At 51.6% G+C, this 19431-nt stretch overlaps 1 protein-coding gene across 3 annotated transcripts in view; it reads left to right on the forward strand.

Moving 5' to 3' along the window:
• CDK5RAP1 (CDK5RAP1 mitochondrial tRNA methylthiotransferase) overlaps positions 1 to 19431 on the forward strand; it is a 289907-nt gene that overhangs the window by 266665 nt on the left and 3811 nt on the right. Inside the window, exons 1-9 of one of the 3 annotated variants that reach the window (XM_075072142.1) lie at positions 3523 to 3601; positions 12662 to 12979; positions 14175 to 14278; positions 14759 to 14793; positions 16374 to 16474; positions 16657 to 16867; positions 17594 to 17714; positions 18501 to 18731; positions 18957 to 19054. In XM_075072142.1, coding sequence (XP_074928243.1) covers positions 12691 to 12979; positions 14175 to 14278; positions 14759 to 14793; positions 16374 to 16474; positions 16657 to 16867; positions 17594 to 17714; positions 18501 to 18731; positions 18957 to 19054 — 1190 coding nt within the window. In that variant the 5' untranslated portion in view covers positions 3523 to 3601; positions 12662 to 12690. Of the gene's footprint in view, positions 1 to 3522; positions 3602 to 12105; positions 12293 to 12661; positions 12980 to 14174; positions 14279 to 14758; positions 14794 to 16373; positions 16475 to 16656; positions 16868 to 17593; positions 17715 to 18500; positions 18732 to 18956; positions 19055 to 19431 lie in introns of those variants that run through there. The other 2 variants (XM_032762390.2, XM_075072143.1) reach the window with 2 other exon arrangements.

A 19431-nucleotide genomic window follows, 5' to 3' on the forward strand; every position in this document is an offset into this window, starting at 1 on the left:
AGGCACTGGAATTCCTGGTTGGTGGCAGCGCTACAAGTACTAAGCTAGTAATTGGGCTTAGAGGAATTCATGCTGGTAGTCCATCTTTTGGATGCTAAGGTTCAGAGTGGGGAATTGTACCATGACACGCGTTAATGAGCAGTTGTGGCCATTGCCCTGCGCAGCAGACTGGTTGTGCCAGGTGGAGTGTGGCATGGGGAGATGCTCACAATAGAACCTGAGAATGGGCACTCAGAAGGGACGTGTCCATTGATTGTGCAGAGCAATTCACGGTGTTGCAGAAGAGACCAGAAATGAACAAAAGCCGCGGGGTGAGGGGGGCGTGAGGCCTGATTAGCAGGAAGCTGGAAGTCACATGCACCAGGCCCCGGCTGTCAGTCCTCATCTGAGCTCTCACCCTAGTTTTGTTAAGTGTCGTGTGCAACTGAAAATACCCACACACCCTACCGGGACGTTAGCATCTAAGCTGGGGGTTTCTCCACCTTTCCCCCAGTAGGCAGACATTGTCTCGAGGCCCACTGCCCTGCACACTCCCGATGGTGGGTCGTCTCTGGGCTAGCTATGGCAATTGGTTTCATGGATCAGTAACAAGTGGCAGCATTTCCTGTATCTGCTGCTGTCTCTTTAACTCAGTGTAGCAGCTAGCAATGAAGGGGGGCAAGGGAAGGAGAACCAGCACCATGTGACCTGCCAGCTCGCTGCACATTTTATAATGATGAGAAAACCCTGGAAAAAAGGCACATTGGAATTGTAGGTTCCTCGGAACAGGGCTCCCTGTCCTGCATCTCCCCTGCTCCACTTTGCACTCTGACCAGCTGTAACTTATTCATTCACACTGCAGCGTGCTTCAGTGGAAAGTATGTTAGAAAGAGGAACCCATGTTTTATTGTGCTGTTGGCAAATAAAACATTCTGATAAAGGCAGATGTTGTGGAAGGTTTTTTCACCTATTTCTGTGGCCCCTCAGCAGAACGGTTACTCCAAGGAAGTACCTGACATAACAATAATACGTCACACTCACATGCCTCTCATCAGCGCCTCTCATCAGCACCTCTCCAGCGTTTGCGTGTAACACACTAGCCAGCTGGAACATTTTCCATTGCCTTCGGTGGGCTTTGCGTCAGGTCCAGAGTGGCTTCCATCCAAGCATTTGAAGCTCCATTACACACAGTAATGAGGTGGCTGAAAAAATTCTGTAAAAAAAAACAACACATTTTTTTTCCAATGAAAAACAATTTTTTGATATCCTGGAAATTTTGGGGGGGAAACTACAAAATCCAACAAATTTTCTGTTTTCAGTAATGAAAAACCACGTGCATTTATTAATTAATTTATTGTTTAAAATGAAAATGTTTATCAGGTTTTCAACAAAAACTAAAAATAATTAAGACTTTTAAGAGCAGAAAAACAACAAAAATAATTTTCTTCAGAATTTTTCAAGGGAGAGGTGAAGAATTGTCCAAGCAGCACGACTGATTAATAAGGCCTGGGGCAGGCAGCCATCTTACATGTGAGTAAACTGAGGCAAGTAGCGGTTAAGTCACAGCCTCGGTTTTATAGCAGAGCCAAAAATCAAACACAGGAGTCCTGACCCTCAGGCCCCTCCCCTACCCGCCAGGTATGAAATACTAACCACTTATCCACTGGATATTTTTTCTTTAGTAGTTTGAATGCAGATTAACTTGCCCACCCACTGCTGGACTCTGGTGTTACGTGGGTTGCTCAGAGCGGGCCCGAGGCAGTAACTTCTGCCTGAGAGTCTCTTGAGGTGGGTAGTGACTGATTTACCCAGCCTTGTTCTGTAATTCTTGGAGAGGATGGGATTCAGGCAGCTGCTGGCATAGGCAATGCTGGAGACCAGGGCCCTGTCTTCCCACAAAGAAGCCAGGCTGGTCCTGCAGGGCTTGAGGGAGGTTTGCCTGGCAGTGGTGATGAAGGTGGGCATGGCTGGGGTGTCAGAGGCACAAAAAAACTGACAGCAGGACGAGCAGAACTTGCTGTTGGAATGTCAGGCCCCCATGTGACAGGCAGTGTGACGGTTTCTGATGCTGCTGCCCAGGCTGCAGCCAGTGATTAGAGGCTGGTTTCTGAGGCCCAGTTTGCTGGCGGTGGAATTTAGACCATTGGCCCTTGAGGCAGGTGCTGTGGAGCTGAGATGGGTGAGGCATGAACCCCATGGAGGTCTGTGTTTGAAACAGGGCAACATCTCCCACTGGCCCCACACTCCGATTCTCTGGCCCAGTTGCTGCGTGCTCCACGACACCCACAGACATGGGGAAGCAATGGAGTCCATGTGGGCAGGCTCAGTCTTTCTGGGAAGAGGCACGAGGGCACTGGGGCCTGCGCTTGTGTATCAACAAAGAGGAGCTGAGGAGCGTGGGAACTAGTCACAGCAGGAGGCAGGCCGGCCACTGGTTCCGGCGCCGGTCGCTGGTTCCGGCCCCAGCCCGGTTTCTGTCCTGCCCCAGCCCAGTCCATGGGGATTGCTGTGAGCAGCAACATGCGGAAGTCAAAGCAGGAGGCAAAGGCAAAGCTGTGCACTCGGCGAGACACTCTGCCAAACAGCCACTAGCCTGGGCAGAGAGCTGTGGGGTAGAGGGGCAAACACAGCAATTGGCACTTGCCAGGGTCAGGAACCAAATGGTGCCCCCCTGGCTGCTTTCAGCTTGACTGCATGATCCAGATAACAGTCCCATTTCCAGCCAGACCTGCTAGGGAGGTGACTCTCTGGGCACCAAGACGGTGATACCATGAGCAGAGCTGATAGAAGAGGGACGGTGGAGCTGCAAAGCAGGGAGGCACCTGGTTCTTAGTTGGAACTAGGATCCAGGGCAGCAGGCGCGGCCCTTGTAACTGACAGCCACCTCTCTTTCAACAGAGCCCCTGAGCCCCTGCTGGCCTTGTAGAATTAAGTATCATTTGAAAACTGAGCAGTGGGAAGCCTGCCCGTGCTGAGCGGCCCTGGCCTGCTGGGTGACTGCACTGCAGGCTCTGCTGCTGGGCCGCTTTCGGGGCCGGGGGGATGATCGCTCCGCCGCTTGGAGGGGGCGCTCCACTCTCAGGATCCCGCGATGCCGATGTCTTGTAAGCAAGTGTCAGCACTGCCAGCCCCAGGAGCTCAGAAATCCTGAGAGCGGTTTGTTTGTGTGGGCGGCGGCGCTGCGGGTGGCACATGGGCCGCTCTCACCCTGGCCCCTCAGCAGGCAGCCAGGCACCGGTGACTTTCAGAAGCGCTGGGAGCATCGAGCGCGAGCGCCGGGCCACGCGGCCAGCCTGGCACGGGGGGGACTTGGCACGTGTCTGTGCCTGTGAGTCCAGCCACAAAGCGGCCCGATTTACTTGGGGACCAGGGTCCCGGCTAACCCGGGCGTCAGGCGCACGGCAAGAAGCGCGGGCTTTGCCCACCGCAGCCTGCGCCCGAAGGCGCCACGCGTCTCCAGGTGCCCCGGGCTCCGCGCGTCTTCGGCGGGAACCTCGGCGCCCGGAACTGCACTTGCCCGCGCGGTTGCAGGGGAGCGAGTTTCGCGGGTCACCAGACGGGGCGGGAGACGCTCGCGTGGGCGGTGAGCGCGGGCCGGGCGGGGCTGCAGCTGCTCCCGCGGGTAAAGCCTGAGCTGAGTGGGGGCGGGGCGGGGCCCCCGCGGGACCCCCCCAAACCGCGCTTGGCTTTGCCTTGCCGCCGGCACCTGCCACGTGGTGAAGGGGGGCGGGGGGTGACTCCACAGCGGTGATGTAGTTTGTTTTGTGGGGTGTTACTAAAGCTCGGTAGTTTTTCCGGCCAGATCCACACCACCACTTCGTGCTCTGCTCTGTCGTTTGATAAAAAGAAACTCCGATATGCAGAGTGGGAGTCTCGGTATTAATTATGAGGCTGCAAGGAAGCGACTTGCCCCAGCCGCATCTCCGTTTACCTCCACACACCCGAAGACCACGCCGGGGCTGGGGGTTGAATCGATAGCGTGTTGTGTTGGGGCACCCAGCGCCCCCAGCCGCGTTGTGAGGGGTCAGAGTTGGTGGCGTGGTGAATTCTGATAGCGGTGTTTGGGGGCACCCAGCGGCTCGCTGTTGTGACGGGGTGGGCAGCTATAGTGGGTCGGGGTGAATCATACGTGTGTTGGGGGCACCAGCGCTTCGCTTGTTGTGATGGGGTCAGAGTGGGGGCGGTGTTTGAATCGATTACGGTAGGGGGGCACCAGCGCTCCTGTATGTGAGGGTCCCAGTCAGGATATTTCATGCTCGGTTGGGGGTGTGTAATTCGATTATGCTCGTTTTTCCTTTTTGTTTCGTTGTATTTGGTTTGTTTTATTTGTGTTTGTGGGGGCACCAGCGTGTCTCGCTGTTGAGGGGTGGGTGCTCAGAAGGGGGGGTGTCTGTGGCGTGGGGGTGTAATCGTATTAGCGGTTATTTTTTTTGTGTTGGGCATCCCAGCGGCTCGCTGTGACGTTCGGTCAGATGGAGCGATGTTGGGGTGAATCGATAGCGGTATTTGTATTGTGTGGTTTGCACCCAGCGCTTCGCTGTGTGAGGCTTCAGAGTGGGGCATGTGTGATGCTTCGATATGCGGTGTTTTGGGGCACCCACGGCTTCGCCTGTGAGGGGCCTCAGAGTGAGCGTGCTGAGTGAATCGATAGCGTCTTGTGTTGGGTTGACCCGCGGCCTCGCGTGGGAGGGTGGGGGCCCTCAGGCGTAGTGGGGTTTTGAAATCATAGCGGTCGTTTGGAGGGGTAATGTATGTTGGTGTTTTTTGGTGGTGGGCGCACTCCAGCGGCTCGCTGGTTGAGGTGGGGTCGAGTGGGGCGGGGTGTGATCAGATGCGCTTTTAATTGTGTTGGGTGGGGGTGCACCCGGCTCGCTGTGTTGACGGGGTGTCAGAGTTGGGGGTTGATCGATAGCGGTTTATTTATTATTTCTTGTTGTTCTAGTGCTGTGGTGCACCCACGCTTCGCTGGTGTGTTAGGGGGGGTCAGAGTGGCAGTGGAGTGACTCATAGCGTTTTTCTTTCTTTTTTTTGTGTTGGTCGAGGGCACCCACGGCTCGCTGTGTGAGGGGGGTTGTAGTGGGGTTGCCGTTGTGAAATCGTAGCGTTGTGTTTTTTGTTGATTGTAGGGTTGTTTCTGACTAAAGTCAGGTAGTTTCGGCCAGATACACCCTTACTCTGCGGATAAAAAAAAACTTTCTGCGGAAGAAGTTCTATGTTGAAATTATTGGAGCTACTCAGGAAGCAGAATTTTCCCTCTTTGATAACAGGGCCAGAATCCTAAGTCTTAACTAGGACCAGAGCTCAATTTAAAAAAAAAAAAAGAAGAATTGAAGATCTAGTTTATTTAAGAGAGTGTCATCTTGTTGCAAAGAGGGAGATCCAATAAATAGAAGACACTTATGAAATTTATCAGTTTGATTCGTTACCCTTTCCTAATACAATATTTGATGCATATATATCAAATGCATTTTTTTGAAAAAAAATCTATAAAGTAATCACTTAAAACAATCAGCATTTCAAATGTCATGTAGGAGTGATCCATTATGCAAAACCGCTATTTCAGCAGAGAATGAAACAATACGCCTGTAGCACAGATTAAAACAATCTTCCCAGCCAACATATGGATAATGCTAAAAAATAATTTATCTTACTTTTCCCTATAAAGTCTTAAATAATTAATCATAAAATATTAATCAATAAACACTAGGATGGGTGCGTGGATGGAGCAGACAGAGATCCTCAGCAGGAAATCTAAGTGCCTTAGAAAACCAGTTAATAATTATCTAGCAGCCTTGTAAGATAGAGAATATTAAGCAGAACCATTTTACAGGGTGAAATTGATGTGCGGCCACAGAGGTTAGTACGGACCCCTGCACAGGTCCATTTAAGTCTATTAACGATCAAGGTCTAAATGGTTTGGCATTGATGCAAGGGCTAAATTTGGTCTGTAAGAAAGTGATATCCATGTCCACCTTGACCATTTTGATCTCCTGTTTGAAAATATTTTGCCTGGTAGAGATTAACGATACCTACCTTTTTCAATCTTCCAGAATTTTAATTAGAATAAATCTGCATTCATTCAAATCATTTACCACGGTTATGAAGTAAGTTTTGGCGTACAGACAACAAAGAAAATCAAAGAAACGAGAAGCAAAAACAATCAGATTAATTTTTCTCTTCTCTTTCTTTCGCCTCTGTCAGTGCCACACTCCTAGCTCCCACCCGATCTTCTCTTTGTAACATTACCTAGCGGGCCAGCTTTTCCACCGCTAGCGAGCTCCTGGCTCTCGACTCTTTCGTCCATACAGGGCATCCCCATTTCTTAAATAGATACCCTTAGATCAGTATAAACAATGGTTGGAAAGAAATCTGCGCAGTTTCATAAATAAAAGAGTCTGGAGCGCGAAGTAGCTCTGATACTGTCTTTCAGTTTTAAAGACCCATAATCTGCCATTTGCTGTACATCACATGAACTACCCATGATTGATGGATCCGCTCTCGCGGAATCTAGGCGCTAGCTATTGATGATGCTCAAAATGGTCTGGGCTCAGAAGCGGGTTTCAATGTCTCCGCCAGAAGTCTTGCTGTTCGCTCTCCTCCATGTGCTCGCTAGAAAATTAAGAGCCAGTCCCAAATGGGTGCTAATGGAGCTGCTCAGTTTTGCTCGATTGAGGTGTGCTATCGTGTGAATATATAAGGAGTTAATCTTGGAAAGAGCTTGGAATTAGTCGTATTGCGGCTGTTGGAGATGTTGGCGCTCATCTCTCAAGTTGTTATGACTGGATCTCCTTGAAGAATTTATGCTTAGGTATAGCTGCTGCTTATTGGATATACAACTGGGATATGCAAACACACACTATTTTACAGGTGTCAAAAATTTACACTACACATGTACTGCGTACCCAGAAAATTACTGGAGAGACTTGCTTGTGTGATTATATTTACAGTTGTTAAATATAGTCAGAAACAAAAAGGAGGAAAACAAGTAATTCGTCCAGAGAAAAATTTAAATATATAGTGCCCATTAGAGTACATCACCAATTAAAATTGTGTCCAGGACAGACACTTCGGTGTGTAATCTTGCGCTGACGAACGTCAACCCCCATGCTCGCCCATACAGACGTGCAGCTGAAAGCCTCTCACAGCTCCTGTATTTTCAAGTAATTTAACAAAAAGTACATTCTCTTTGAGCTTCCCAACAGGAGAACTCTATGTAGTAAATACATTTCACAACTAATATCATCTAGAACACGCCTAAATTCAATAAATCAGATTGGCCATGGCACTATCTTATATGATGGAAATAAAGAACTTCAAGGCTCCCTCCTACGAGGATGACCAGTGGGGTGGCATGTCCCTGGGAGATGATTTGAGATGTGCTTATCACACCACGCTCCGGGGAGTGTTTAATGTTGGCTTATATTATGTGGGCACAGGTATAAATGAAAACAGAAGCGACAATGGACACTGCACATTCACTTTTTATAGCACACTTTTTATATAGTATCAGACTTAAAATAAAGCCAAGCCAGAAGAGAAGTGTCTACTTCACAGCAGTTTACTATTTAAAATACAACAATGGGCTCTCTTAGAGCACATCATCACCCTGGCCAATTGTGCACAAAAGACAACTGCAGTGCACCAGCCTGCCTGGGTGTTTGATGCTATGAACTGGGTGGAGGGTAGGGAGTGAAAGCAGCATAGAGGAAACAAAAGAGAGGATTTTCAAATTCACCCATCCGCAGGCTGTCTCTGCACTGTTTCACGGCATCTACTCCAGCGATGAAGATATTAGAAAGCAGATTTACTACTTGGGTGGTTCAGTTCAGGTTGAGATGCTGACCATGCAGCAGGAGTGGCATGTTAAAAACCAAAAAACAAAATAAAAGTCCTTAGTATATAACCCTGATGGGACACTGGTGTTCTACAGCCCCTAGGGGTGCTAGATACAGTCTTCAATGAGTTACAGCTACCCATATAAAAGCGCCTCATTTGCTTGACAGTACTAGCCGAACATCAGTACAATGTCACTATAGTTGTTAAATATTATAGATTCTTAAAAAACAAAAAAATTAAGGTTGAGTTACCTCTTCATAGATTATCTAGGTTGGGTATTCTCTCTAAAGGGCATTTCCAGTCACATATTTACAGGTACCTCAGGAACCTCCTGCTATCACCGAAACTTAATACCTCTATCATATCCCCCCTTAGTTCCTCCTTTCCAGTCTGAACAGTCTTAATCTCTTTAATCTCTCATCATATGGGACCCATTTCCAAACCCTAATCATTTTAGTTGCCTTTCTCTTGACCTTTTAATCCAGTATATCTTTTTTCAGATGAGGAAACCAACATCCTGGCACAGTATTCAATTGATGTCGGGCGTACCATGGATTTTATAAGTGGCAATAAGATATTCTCCATCTTATTCTCTATCCCTTTTTTAATGACAGGTTTCAGAGTAGCAGCCGTGTTGAGTCTGTATCCGCAAAAAAGAGACAGGAGTACTTGGTGGCCACCTTCAGAGACTAACAAAATGTTATTTGCGCCCCGGAGCTTACCGCTCAAACATTTTTTAGTCTCTAAGGTGCCAACAGACTCCTGTCTTTTTTACTGATCTCACATCCTGTTTGCTTCTTTGCTGTCACTGCACCACTGCGTGACATGCTTCCGAAACATTCCACAGATGACTCCAAGATCTTTTTTCTGATTTCATTATAGCTAAATTAGTCGCATCATATTGCATGTTGAGTTGCGGGTATTTTCTTCCAATTGTGCATTACTTTACATTTATCCACATTAAATTTCATTGCCATTTGTGCCAATCACTTAGTTTTGTTGAGAGCTTTTGAATTCTTCACAGTCTGCTTTGGTCTGTAACTATCTTAAGAGTTTAGTATCATCTGCAAACTTTGCCACCTCCACTTTTTTACCCTTTCTCCAGCATCATTTATGAATAAGTTGTAATAAGATTGGTCTTATGATGATCCTGGGAACACCAGCTTACCCCTCCCCATCTAATTTACCATTATCCTTACCCTTTCGTTTCCCTGTCTTTTAACCAGTCTCAATCATCGCATAAGGATCTTTCTCTTATCCTCATGACAAGGAAACATTCAGTAAAAATATCCTTACAAACAGATTATTTACTGCATAGTGTTTTTTAGTGGAACTGGGATCCTGAGAATTGGTTTGGGACTTTACAAATGCAACATGTGTATATACTTCTGCCTATATTTCAAGCTTTTTGCCTTCCAAATTCTTCTTTTCTTTAGGAGCTTAAAGACTTTGGATTTTGGCCTCTTCTGACCAGTCCTATGTGCTGTGGATATTTTTGTGGAGACACCACAGGAGATCCAATTTTTAAATATGAAGGAGCATACTGCAATAAATTCTGCAATTTGTTGAGAAGTAGCCATATGCTTTCACGCTTCAAGTGAAACTATATAATTGCTGCTGTAACCAGCCATATGAAAGAAGAAGAATAGGAAGATAGGACCATTCCTCTCAAAAGCTTGGGAGGACCAGTCAAGCATCTTGGTCGAGAGAAGTCTGAGTTCCCAAACAATTCCAGAATGTTCAGAGAGGCCACATTAGTGAATTTGGAGATATTGTGTCTTTTTATGTTTATTCTGTAATCATCATAGGCATCCAGATAGGACATCTTCTTGCGTTGTCTCTGGTACTTCGTAGAAATACAACCCCTGAACCCTTGGAAAGTTATAGTCTAAATTAGCCCAAAGAGTTCTGTGGAACTTAAAGACTAAAAAGTGCCTAAAAAATCATAAAATTTAGCTGAATCTAGATTGATGTTTTGGATTAGGGCGTGATGCCACACCATCTGCCGGATAGTTGCATTGCAATCGTTTCTTTGCAAGACACAATAAATGACGGCTACTAATACAACATAAGCAAGAAAGTGAACATGTGTGCACAAGGTGGTATCTCTGTCTCACGAACACTTATCTGTTCACATCAAGTAACTTATATTGCACACCATTGGGACGCGGGTAATTGAATCTGTATCAATGCATTCATTTTGCTTTGCCGAACAGTTACTCAGGTTGTCCTTGTCTTTTTGGAATACGTCTCCTCCATGCGTTTTAGTACTCGCTATGATTGAAAATGATGTGTGCACCTTAGGGCCTGATTCATGATTTACATGCTCATCTAGGGATCAGGGTTATCTCCTAGTTTGCTCTAACATACATACAACATCTCCTGGATCGTCAAGTACTGTCCATTAACAACGCAACTGTTGCAAATAATTAAACTAAGGGTAAGTAAAAATAGATGAACTGCTGAGATTAGCCGGGCTTCCATCCTTCCTGTGTTGTGCCTTAGTTCCGTCCTTTTGACTCACCTGGTGGGTGATTCTGACGGCCAGAGGCCTAGAACAATGACCTCATGTTCGTCCCATTCAAGCCGTGGTACCTAGGTTAGTCACCCTGATCGCTAGCGCGGGCGAAAAGTGATTGTGCATGTATCCCAGGGCTTTTCATGTAGCCTCTAGTTACCTTGGTGTCCAAGGTGTAGCCGGGGTGGTCACCCCCACTCCCGAGCCCTGAAGGGTTTAACACCACCTGAGATGGACTGCAGCTGGAAAAGGAGGCTGATGTGGGAAACAGCCACACTTTGGCCAGCTTAATCAGGGAGTCCCAACGTGGCCTTATTAGGGGCAGTGGGCAGAAGCCTAAACATAGTTCTTTACTTTTAAAAGAAGGATTGGCTGCCTGAGGAGCGAGAAGGGTACCTGAGAGTGAACAGTGCTTGGAGAAGGCAGACGGGACTGGTAGGGGTTTCTGGTGGAGTTCCTAGGCTGCAGGCCTTGCTTAAAGGCCCAAAGGCAGAGTCTAACCCTCCTTGCCAATGAATTGAGTGTTTACAGCTGAGTCTGCCACGTGAGTGGGCTAGATGGAGACTGCAGTAGACACTGAGGGCAAGTGGGGATTAGAGGTTGGTGTTTCCCTGCTAGGGAGACCCCAGATTGTGGTTTATTGCCAGGGTCAAACCCTGACATAGAGGGCAACTGGGTCAAGAGAATACCGGGCCCAGAGCAGGTGAGACACCAGCCTAATGAGGCGCTCCGGCCAGGAGAGCTTAATATCCCAGAACAGACCGCTAGAAGCACCGCGCTTGGGTGCGAAGTCACTTTCCCCCCAATCACACTAACAACCTGTAGGCCAACATAACACTTCATACTATATGTTAGTAATCAAAGAATCTAGCTCTGAAAGTCTCTATATTGTGTTTTAAATCATTTCAGTATCCTCGCGTACGAGTGTAGCGAGCTAGTACATGTGGTTCAAATTCAGTCAGGCTGGCTCCGGGCCCAGCGAGAAGCAGTGCCTCGGGTGGCCAATAGCGAAAAGGACGCAGTTCATCCGTTGTTTGGCGAGGCATCCTTGGTCTTCGTCTCAGTATCTCGGCAGCAGCGCAAATCGGTCTCTTCCGTCTTCAGTGGCGGGTCTTCACTCCCTGTCTTCCCCTTCGACGGCAGCTCAATCAGAATTTTGGGGGATTTGGCGCTCCACTGGGTAGCGGCAAATAAACTGAGATCCGGCCACTCATTCAATATACGGTTACATGAGTGTGGTGACCCATACAGCGCACTTAATATTTTTCATCCATACTTTATTGCCAAAATTGTTCTGAACGAAAAAAAATGAGTGAAAAACTTTTTCCAGTTTTTCATTTGAAAACTGGGGAAAAAAAGAATGAAATGAATCAATAATTGTGAATTATTTTGAAAAATTTCTACTTTTATCAGAAAAAGGTATCACAATGTCAAGTCGCGTAAATGTGAGACCCGTGCCACGCATACCGGTAATATCGCTTAGCCTCGGGCGACCTGCAAGCCCCTCGTCCTTCATAATGATATTTTCATGTTTTTACGCGGCGGGGGGTGACTCCATAGCGGTGTGTTGGGGGGGGCACTCAGCGGCGCGCGTGACAGGGGACCCAGTACAGGGGTGTGAGACCCGCTGCCCTGTGCAGGTCGCTTAGCTCGGGGGCTACCTGAGCCCCGGGCCATGCAGCGGGTCCTGCCCACCCTGCACCCCCCGGCCCCGGGTGCAGGGCCGAGGGTTTGGGAATGCCCCCGGCAGCCCTTCCAGGCTGGCTGCAGCCTGGACACAGGGCGCATCTGTCGTGTCTCTGCCCTTTGCTTCCTGCCTGTCTTTGCTGGGGCCCTGCACCTCAGTCCTTTTGCTGACCCATGGGGCTCCCTCCCCAATTCATCCCTAGCCCGGGAGACACCCGCCTGCCCTGCACGGGGGGCAGGATGGGCCAGCTGCCAGACTGGACCTGACTTACAGTGAGACCTTCCCTCCACCCCCCTTTTTATGTCCCTCTCCGTTTGCACCCCAGGGTGCACATCCCCAGAGAACCGTGTCTCTGACTCACTGACAATGACGTACGGCCCCAATTCTGCAGCTTGCTCCACTTGAGCAGGTGCCAGCGCTGGCCTGCAGCCCCACTGGCATCACCAGCCACCCAATGCTGCAGCAGGAGCGTCGCCCGTGTTCTGAAACCCGAACGCTGGGAATTTCGATCATTTGATAGTTTGCTGATTCCGGTGGGGAGGAAACAGGGGTTCCCAGGCGTTTTGCATCTCATCAGTTTCCCAAGACAGGGCGTGAAGCGGGGTTGGCTAGTGAACGCGTTGCTCTCTGGGGTTTTGCAGGGTGTCTGGTCTCTTGCCCATCTGCTGCAATGCTCCTGCCCTTCAAACACATATTGGGAGCTGCTGGGACGTTCCTCTGGAGGCGGTTGTCCTGGGCGGCATGTTCCGAGCTCAGAGCTCGCATGGCCACCCGGGGTTGGGGCAAGCGGAACAGGGGCCTGGAGGACTTTAGCGCCCGGCTGGCAGCAGGGCCAACGCTGCAGCATTTCTTAAGAAACGCGTCCCCACCTCAGGAAACTTGCCCTCAGCTGGCGGAGGAGCCGGAGGAGCCAGAGCCCTATCTCACCTCCAGCATCCTGGAGAAAGCCGGGCGGAAAGGTCAGTGTTACTGCCCCTTTTCGGCCCCACTCACCCCTTTCCTCCGGACTGGCTCACACCTCTTCTATGCAGCAGCTTTCTGTCCTCCTGTGCGCCTGTCCCCACCTGCTGGGCTTTGTGACAGGCCACGGTTGTGGCAGAGCCCAGCTGTCAGTGACCTAGCACCAGGCTGGCATCCGGGGCTAATGAGTCTCACCCTGTGCACCAGAGGAGCCAGGCCCGGGGCTAGCCAGCACTGAGACTCACTGGGAAGTGCCCTGTTCATGCTCTTTTGTTTTTCTGAAATGAGGAGAATGTAACTGCTCTTTCCCCTGTGCCTGGAAGGGGGGGCTGAGGAGCGGGGGACTGTTCACACTGCCCAGCTCTTCTGTTGGCTGATCATTACGGGGTGACCAGACACCTGGCACAGCCGCTGCTAGGAAAGTAGGAGTGTTTGTGCATGTTTCATAGCACGTGTGTACTGTGCCTCTGGTTGCTACAGAGGGAATCACTGGTTACCAGGAGGCGCCAGCCGAAGAGTGGTGCTATGAGCATCCCAACAGTGCCGCGTTGTTAGGGAGCTGCAGAGTCTGGGCCCACGGCATGTGAGGGAGACGCTGTAGGGCCTGAGGCTGCCCAGAGCCAGTGGTGGGGGATCGCTGGCAGCCCTGGCGTGTCATTGATGTGGCAGACGCAAGTTGGGAGGTGGTGGCAATTCACGTGCTGCCTGCGTGAATCGGAGCCCAGGGTGAATCGGAGCAGCAGGGTGGCTGGGAGAGGACCAAGACAGAGCCAAGTGTGACAAATGGGCTTAGTGATGTGATCCCATCTCCCTCGAGCATCTGGCCCCAGAAACTGCTGCTTCTGTGCAGCCAGTTGCTTTACTCCTGCAGGGTAGGTGGAAGGGGCTTGTGCGCTCAGGGCTGCGGGTCCAGGCACAGTCCCCAGTCGTTACATCCTTGGCCTCCTTCCCATTCCGGCAGGATTACCACCCTCACTAAGCAGCTGTTGTTGCTGCAGGTTGACGGTGTTAGGGGTACAACTTGTCTGAATCTTTCGGCAGACCGCTGAGCAGGTTTGCACAGTGGGTGACTCTCCGAACGCCCCCTGCAGTCAGCAGCGATGGGTGCAGCCTTCCTTTGCCTGCTCTATGTGGTCAGGATTTGGCCCCATCTGTCCTGGTTGTGCCCAGGAGCTGCCTTCTGTTTAATTGCAGTGTATCTGGAAACCTATGGCTGCCAAATGAACGTTAATGACACCGAGATTGCCTGGGCCGTCCTACAGAAGAGTGGCTACCTGCGGACGCACCAGCTGGAGGAGGTACGGCCCCGTGTTCGCTGTCCTGACATACAGGATGCTCCACCAGGAACCCCTGGGCCCATGTCTCCCAGCCTCGGTCCAGAAGCAGCTTTACATTAAGGGTTTGATATCCTCAGTGGGGTCTCCTCTGCAAAGCACCCGGCCCGTTCAGATGCTAATTCTGTGGGAAGCCCTGCTTGGCAGCTGGAATGGAACGATGTGCTGAGCACATTAATAAAGCTTGATTTATATTTTTTAACTGTTGCGTCTGTCTTGGCTGCAAAGGGGATTGGGCCCAGCCTGAAGCAGGTGGCCGGGCTGTAACTTTCAGCCATTCTGCGGCGCACGCTGCCTGTATTCCACTCTGGGGGGAGTCGTAGCGATTCCCTTGGTTTGCTGAACTAGCTGATGGCTGTGATGCTGGCGGTGCCTGGGTTCCAGCTTGCATGGAGAACTTCTCCTCCTCCTCTCATTTCTTCTGTATTGTCTTCCCCACTGTAGGCAGACGTGATTCTCCTGGTCACCTGCTCTGTCAGGTAAGGAACGTCGCTTTCTTAGAAAGGGTTATTTGGAAACCGTGGAGAGTGAATGTCCCCGAGTGTCGGAGATCAAAGCTGGGAGCTTGGAGACCTGGATCTGCCCACTAGATATCTAAAGAGCTGGACTGACCTTATTACAGTGCTCGCCTTGCGACACGTCGGCATCCACGTCTCTCTGGTCTCTGCTGTAGCGCAGCCCGAAGTGAACATAACGTGTGTTCATGTGATAACTGCCATCCTGGCTGACACGCTGGGGACTGAACCAGGGACCTCCCGAGCTAAAAGCCAAGTTGCTGCAGCCTGAGCTAGCGAGAGAACGTTCTGTAGCTGGAATCTGTGACAGAGGGGGCCCTATAACACTCACCAGTGGGATACACTTATAGCAGCGTTATACAGAATGAAGCCACTTTTTTTTTTTTTACTACTTAATCTGCATCTGGTTTTGCTTCTCTGCATCCTGCCTCTTTTCTCCATCTCCTCCTCACATGGGATGTAGTTAGAATGTGGGATGTAGTTCAGTGCTGGTAGTAAAATTGCATGCGGTTTCTGAACGCATCGCAGAATGCTCATTGTCAGCTGTGATGCAGTTTGTGTCACCAGTAAAGTCCAATTCTTTCTCTGAAGGACCTCAGTCTCGCTGATTAAGAATCATTTCTGCAGTGTAGCTGCGGCCTACAGGCAATACCTGTGCAAGCAAACAAAACAGCCCTTGGTGACGCGGTGCCGAAACAATGCAATCTGTCTGCCATAAACAGTGCGCACCCTCAGGCAAACGGCCCAGGCTGTGGGACACTGTAATAACAAATATCCTCCCTCCCTCTCGGGGAGTCAGGAGGGGGAAAATTGGAAAAGATTCTTTAAAGAACGACAAGAACAGTCTGAGGTTTGGAAAACAGGCCTTCTAGTGAGTTATTTAAGAAGCTCAATCTATTTATTGCACCCAAGAGAAGGTACGGGGTGGTTCCAGCATGGTTTATCCCATGTAACCCGCATGGAGAAGAGGTTTTGGAGAGCAGATGGCTCTCTAATCTAGCAGAACAAAACCTCAGGAGTTCAGTGGTTGGAAGATGAAGCTAGACACATTCAGCCTAGAGATCTGGTGCAGGCTTTTATCGGGGGTAGGGGATTAACCATCAGGACAACTTACCTGGGCGTGTGTGCTGGGCTCTGGGTCTCCTGCATGCCCCAAGTCAGGTCTGGATATTTGCCCAGTAGATCTGTTCTAGCTCAGCGCATGCTGCAGGCTGGATGCCAAGGGCACGGGTGAAGTTCTCTGGCCCATGTGACAGACCAGCTAATCATAAGGGTCCCTCCTGCTCTAATCTAGGACAGCAGGGGGTTGATGACAGTGGACACGGTTCAGGGCCCAGGCTGCGGAGATGGGGCTGAGCTCGTTCCCTGGCCCTGTTACACACGTGGGTGTGTCACTCGGCAGCTGTGTGCCTTGTCTGTGAAAGGAGGCTGATAACTTTCCCTGCCTCTTTCCTGCTGTTCAACAAATGCCTGGGGCCCTTGGCTGGACGGGGCAGAGGAAGAGCCATCAGCATCACTGACTGCCATTTCTCATGGCTCCCCAGGGAGAAGGCTGAGCAGGTGATCTGGAACCGCCTGCAGCACCTCACGGCTCTGAAATCCAAGCGGCTGCGGACCCAGGCACCTCTCCGCATTGGGATTCTAGGTACCTGGCAGTATGCACAGCATTGCCGTGGCAAGGGGCCGGAGGGTGTTACATCCACTGTCGAGGGGACGAAAAGCTGCATCCCAGGACGCTGGCTTCATCGGGGGCACTGAGCCTTCTCTGACGGGGAAGAGCGGGCTGTTGGGTGGGGTCAGACACTGACTGTTCTCCTCTGGCCACAGGCTGCATGGCCGAGAGGCTGAAGGAGGAGATCCTGCACAAGGAGAAGCTGGTGGATATCGTGGCTGGCCCAGATGCTTACCGTGACCTGTCCAGGCTGCTGGCTGTGGCCGAAACGGGCCAGCAGGCTGCCAACGTCCTGCTCTCCTTAGACGAGACGTATGCAGATATCCTGCCTGTCCAAACCAGCTTGGATGCCACCTCTGCGTTTGTGTAAGAGCCGAGGAGCCTCTCTCCCACCTGCCCTGCTCTGCAGGGCTCTGATTTCGGAGAGTTGTGGGGAGCCAGACCTTAGAGATGGCAGAGACCTGTGAGCTAGTGTCTGTACCGTGCTCGTCCCTGGCAATGCGGACCCAAGTCATTACCCCGCTGATGCAAGCCTGTCGCCTGTTGTGCATTCGCTCCTGCTTTATCCTGGTGATCGGACTCCCACCCGCCCTGGCGAGGCTGCCCGACAGTTCGGACCGTCAGAGATCTTTTCCTAATAGCCGGCTTTGGTTTCCCTTTCAATGCTTGGTCCCACTACCCCAGCACCATTCCAGACGATTCCCCTGCCTCTGACATTGGCACCTCTCCTGGGTGGGCAGCTGACTCACCCTCCCTGCTCATAGCTGGGCACCCAAATTGTGCGTATTTTATCCTGCCTTGTACATCACCCCTGCCAGGGCACCCCCCATCCCGTCCTTGTTGCTTTTCTTCTCGTTGGCGAGTTCCTTTCTGAGACAGAGCCGCCCAGCTGTGAAGCCACATTCTAGGTGTGGACGCACTGTACGGGTACTGACAGGCGGTTACCGCCCTGCCCTGGGAGGGAGGAAGACATGGGCACCTCCTGCGTGGGGCAGGCTCACCCAGAGGCACTGGGTCCAGGTGGGGAGCGTGCTCAGCCAGTGGCTCTGCTAGTGTGACTGGTGCCCATTCATCGGCGTGTCCCCTCCACAGATCTGTCATGCGCGGCTGCGACAACATGTGCAGCTACTGCATCGTCCCCTTCACCCGTGGCCGCGAGAGGAGCCGGCCCCTGGCCTCTATCCTGCGGGAAGTGAAGGTGCTGTCTGATCAGGTGCGCTGTGCATTGCACCCCGCCCGGCCCAGCCCCGGGGCCGTGGGAGCTCTTGGGTCAGGCTGCTTGGCTGGGCTGCCATCTTTCCGCCAGCAGCCCCAAGCGCCACGCTGAGCCAAGGCCACGGGCTGCATGTACTGATCAGCCCCTCTGGGGATCAGTGGGTAGCAATCCCATAAAACCATGGCTCTCCCTATGGGACATCCCAGAAAGGAGTGACCAAAATCTGTTTCCTGTCCACCCCTATTTCCCCCACAGGGAGGGGCCCTTGGGCTCAGGCAGTGACGGGGGGTACTGGCTGGCTTAGGGAGTTGTGCTGTGATGGGGTACGGAGTCAGTCACCTCTTCAAATCCAGCCCAGGCCAGTGGCATCCCCGAATCCTTCCCATCTGTTCGATGGCCCATGGGAACAGGTTTGATGGTCCCAGGCTCGTTCCAGTGCAGAGGCGTCCACGTCACAAAACCTCCCGTCCGGTCTTTGTTCCTGTAGGCCGGACAATCTCAGCCAAGAGGCCAAGGCTTGACAAGGTCGTGGAGCCAGAGCTGCCCCTTGGCCCTCGGGGGCATCCCACCAGCAGGGCGGTGAGCTCGTCCTGCTGCTCCTGGGGCTCTGGTGGGTCTGCGTGAAGTGCTGGTGTCGGCCTCCACCCCTTCCCACCAGCGTACTGAACCTGCCCCCTTGGCGATGGCTTTGCAAAGCCGGAGTTGGTCCGGAGGCTTGGCTTGGCTTGCTGGCTAGGCTGGTATTTCCCTTTGTGACTTGTGCCCCCTTGTCCGTCTCCACAGGGGGTGAAAGAAGTGACCCTCCTGGGTCAAAACGTCAATAGCTTCCGAGACACCTCCGAGGTCCAATTCCTTTCGGCAGCCACGCCTGGCCTGAGTCGTGGCTTTAGCACCATCTACAATGCTAAAGAGGGGGGCTTGCGCTTCGCACATCTGCTGGATCAAGCCTCCAGAGTTGACCCGGAAATGCGGATCCGCTTCACCTCCCCTCACCCCAAGGACTTTCCCGACGAGGTGCGTGCGAAGGGGCTGCGGGATTTCACCTCCTTGCCACGGGAGCGGCAGCTCCCCCCAGAGGGAACCAGGCTGAGATCACCCCTGGCAGCTGGTGCTAGCGGGAGCTGTCTTTGCAATCGCTCTTTGCTCCCCTTCGCTTAGGGAGGTTGTTCCCTTTGTTTGGGCCAGAGCTGTGCACAGCTGGGCAGCTCTGTGACCACCCGTCCGCTCTCCTCTCTGCAGGTCCTGCAGCTCATCCAGGAAAGGCACAACATCTGCAAACAGCTCCACCTCCCGGCCCAGAGCGGGAGCTCGCGAATCCTGGAGGCCATGAGGCGAGGGTGAGTCTGACTGAGGGGACGTGTTCCCGTCCTCGCTGCGCTGCAGCCTGCCCCTCGGCTCGGAGATGGGGGAGCAGGAGCCTTCCAGGGGCCATCGTGCCTGCCAGACAGGAGCTCAAGGAAACCGCATGACCCGCAGACATGCCTATTTGCGAGTGTGACGACCATGCATTGGCCAGGGCAGGCACAGGATGGCAGCACAAGCTAGTTCAGAGGCCTGGGTGAACATTTTGCCTGTCAGTTTAACACCCCCCAAACATTTTGGGAGCGAAGGGGGGGGATTCCAGCAGCTTCTCTCCAGGCCTATCTGCGTCTCAGTCTTGACATGGCAAACCCGCGTCGCAGTGACGCTCAGCGCCTCTCTGAGCAGTGCTCGC

The sequence above is a fragment of the Chelonoidis abingdonii genome, chromosome 14 (assembly GCF_003597395.2).
Source record: "Chelonoidis abingdonii isolate Lonesome George chromosome 14, CheloAbing_2.0, whole genome shotgun sequence".
NCBI classification, from domain to species: Eukaryota; Metazoa; Chordata; order Testudines; family Testudinidae; genus Chelonoidis; species Chelonoidis abingdonii.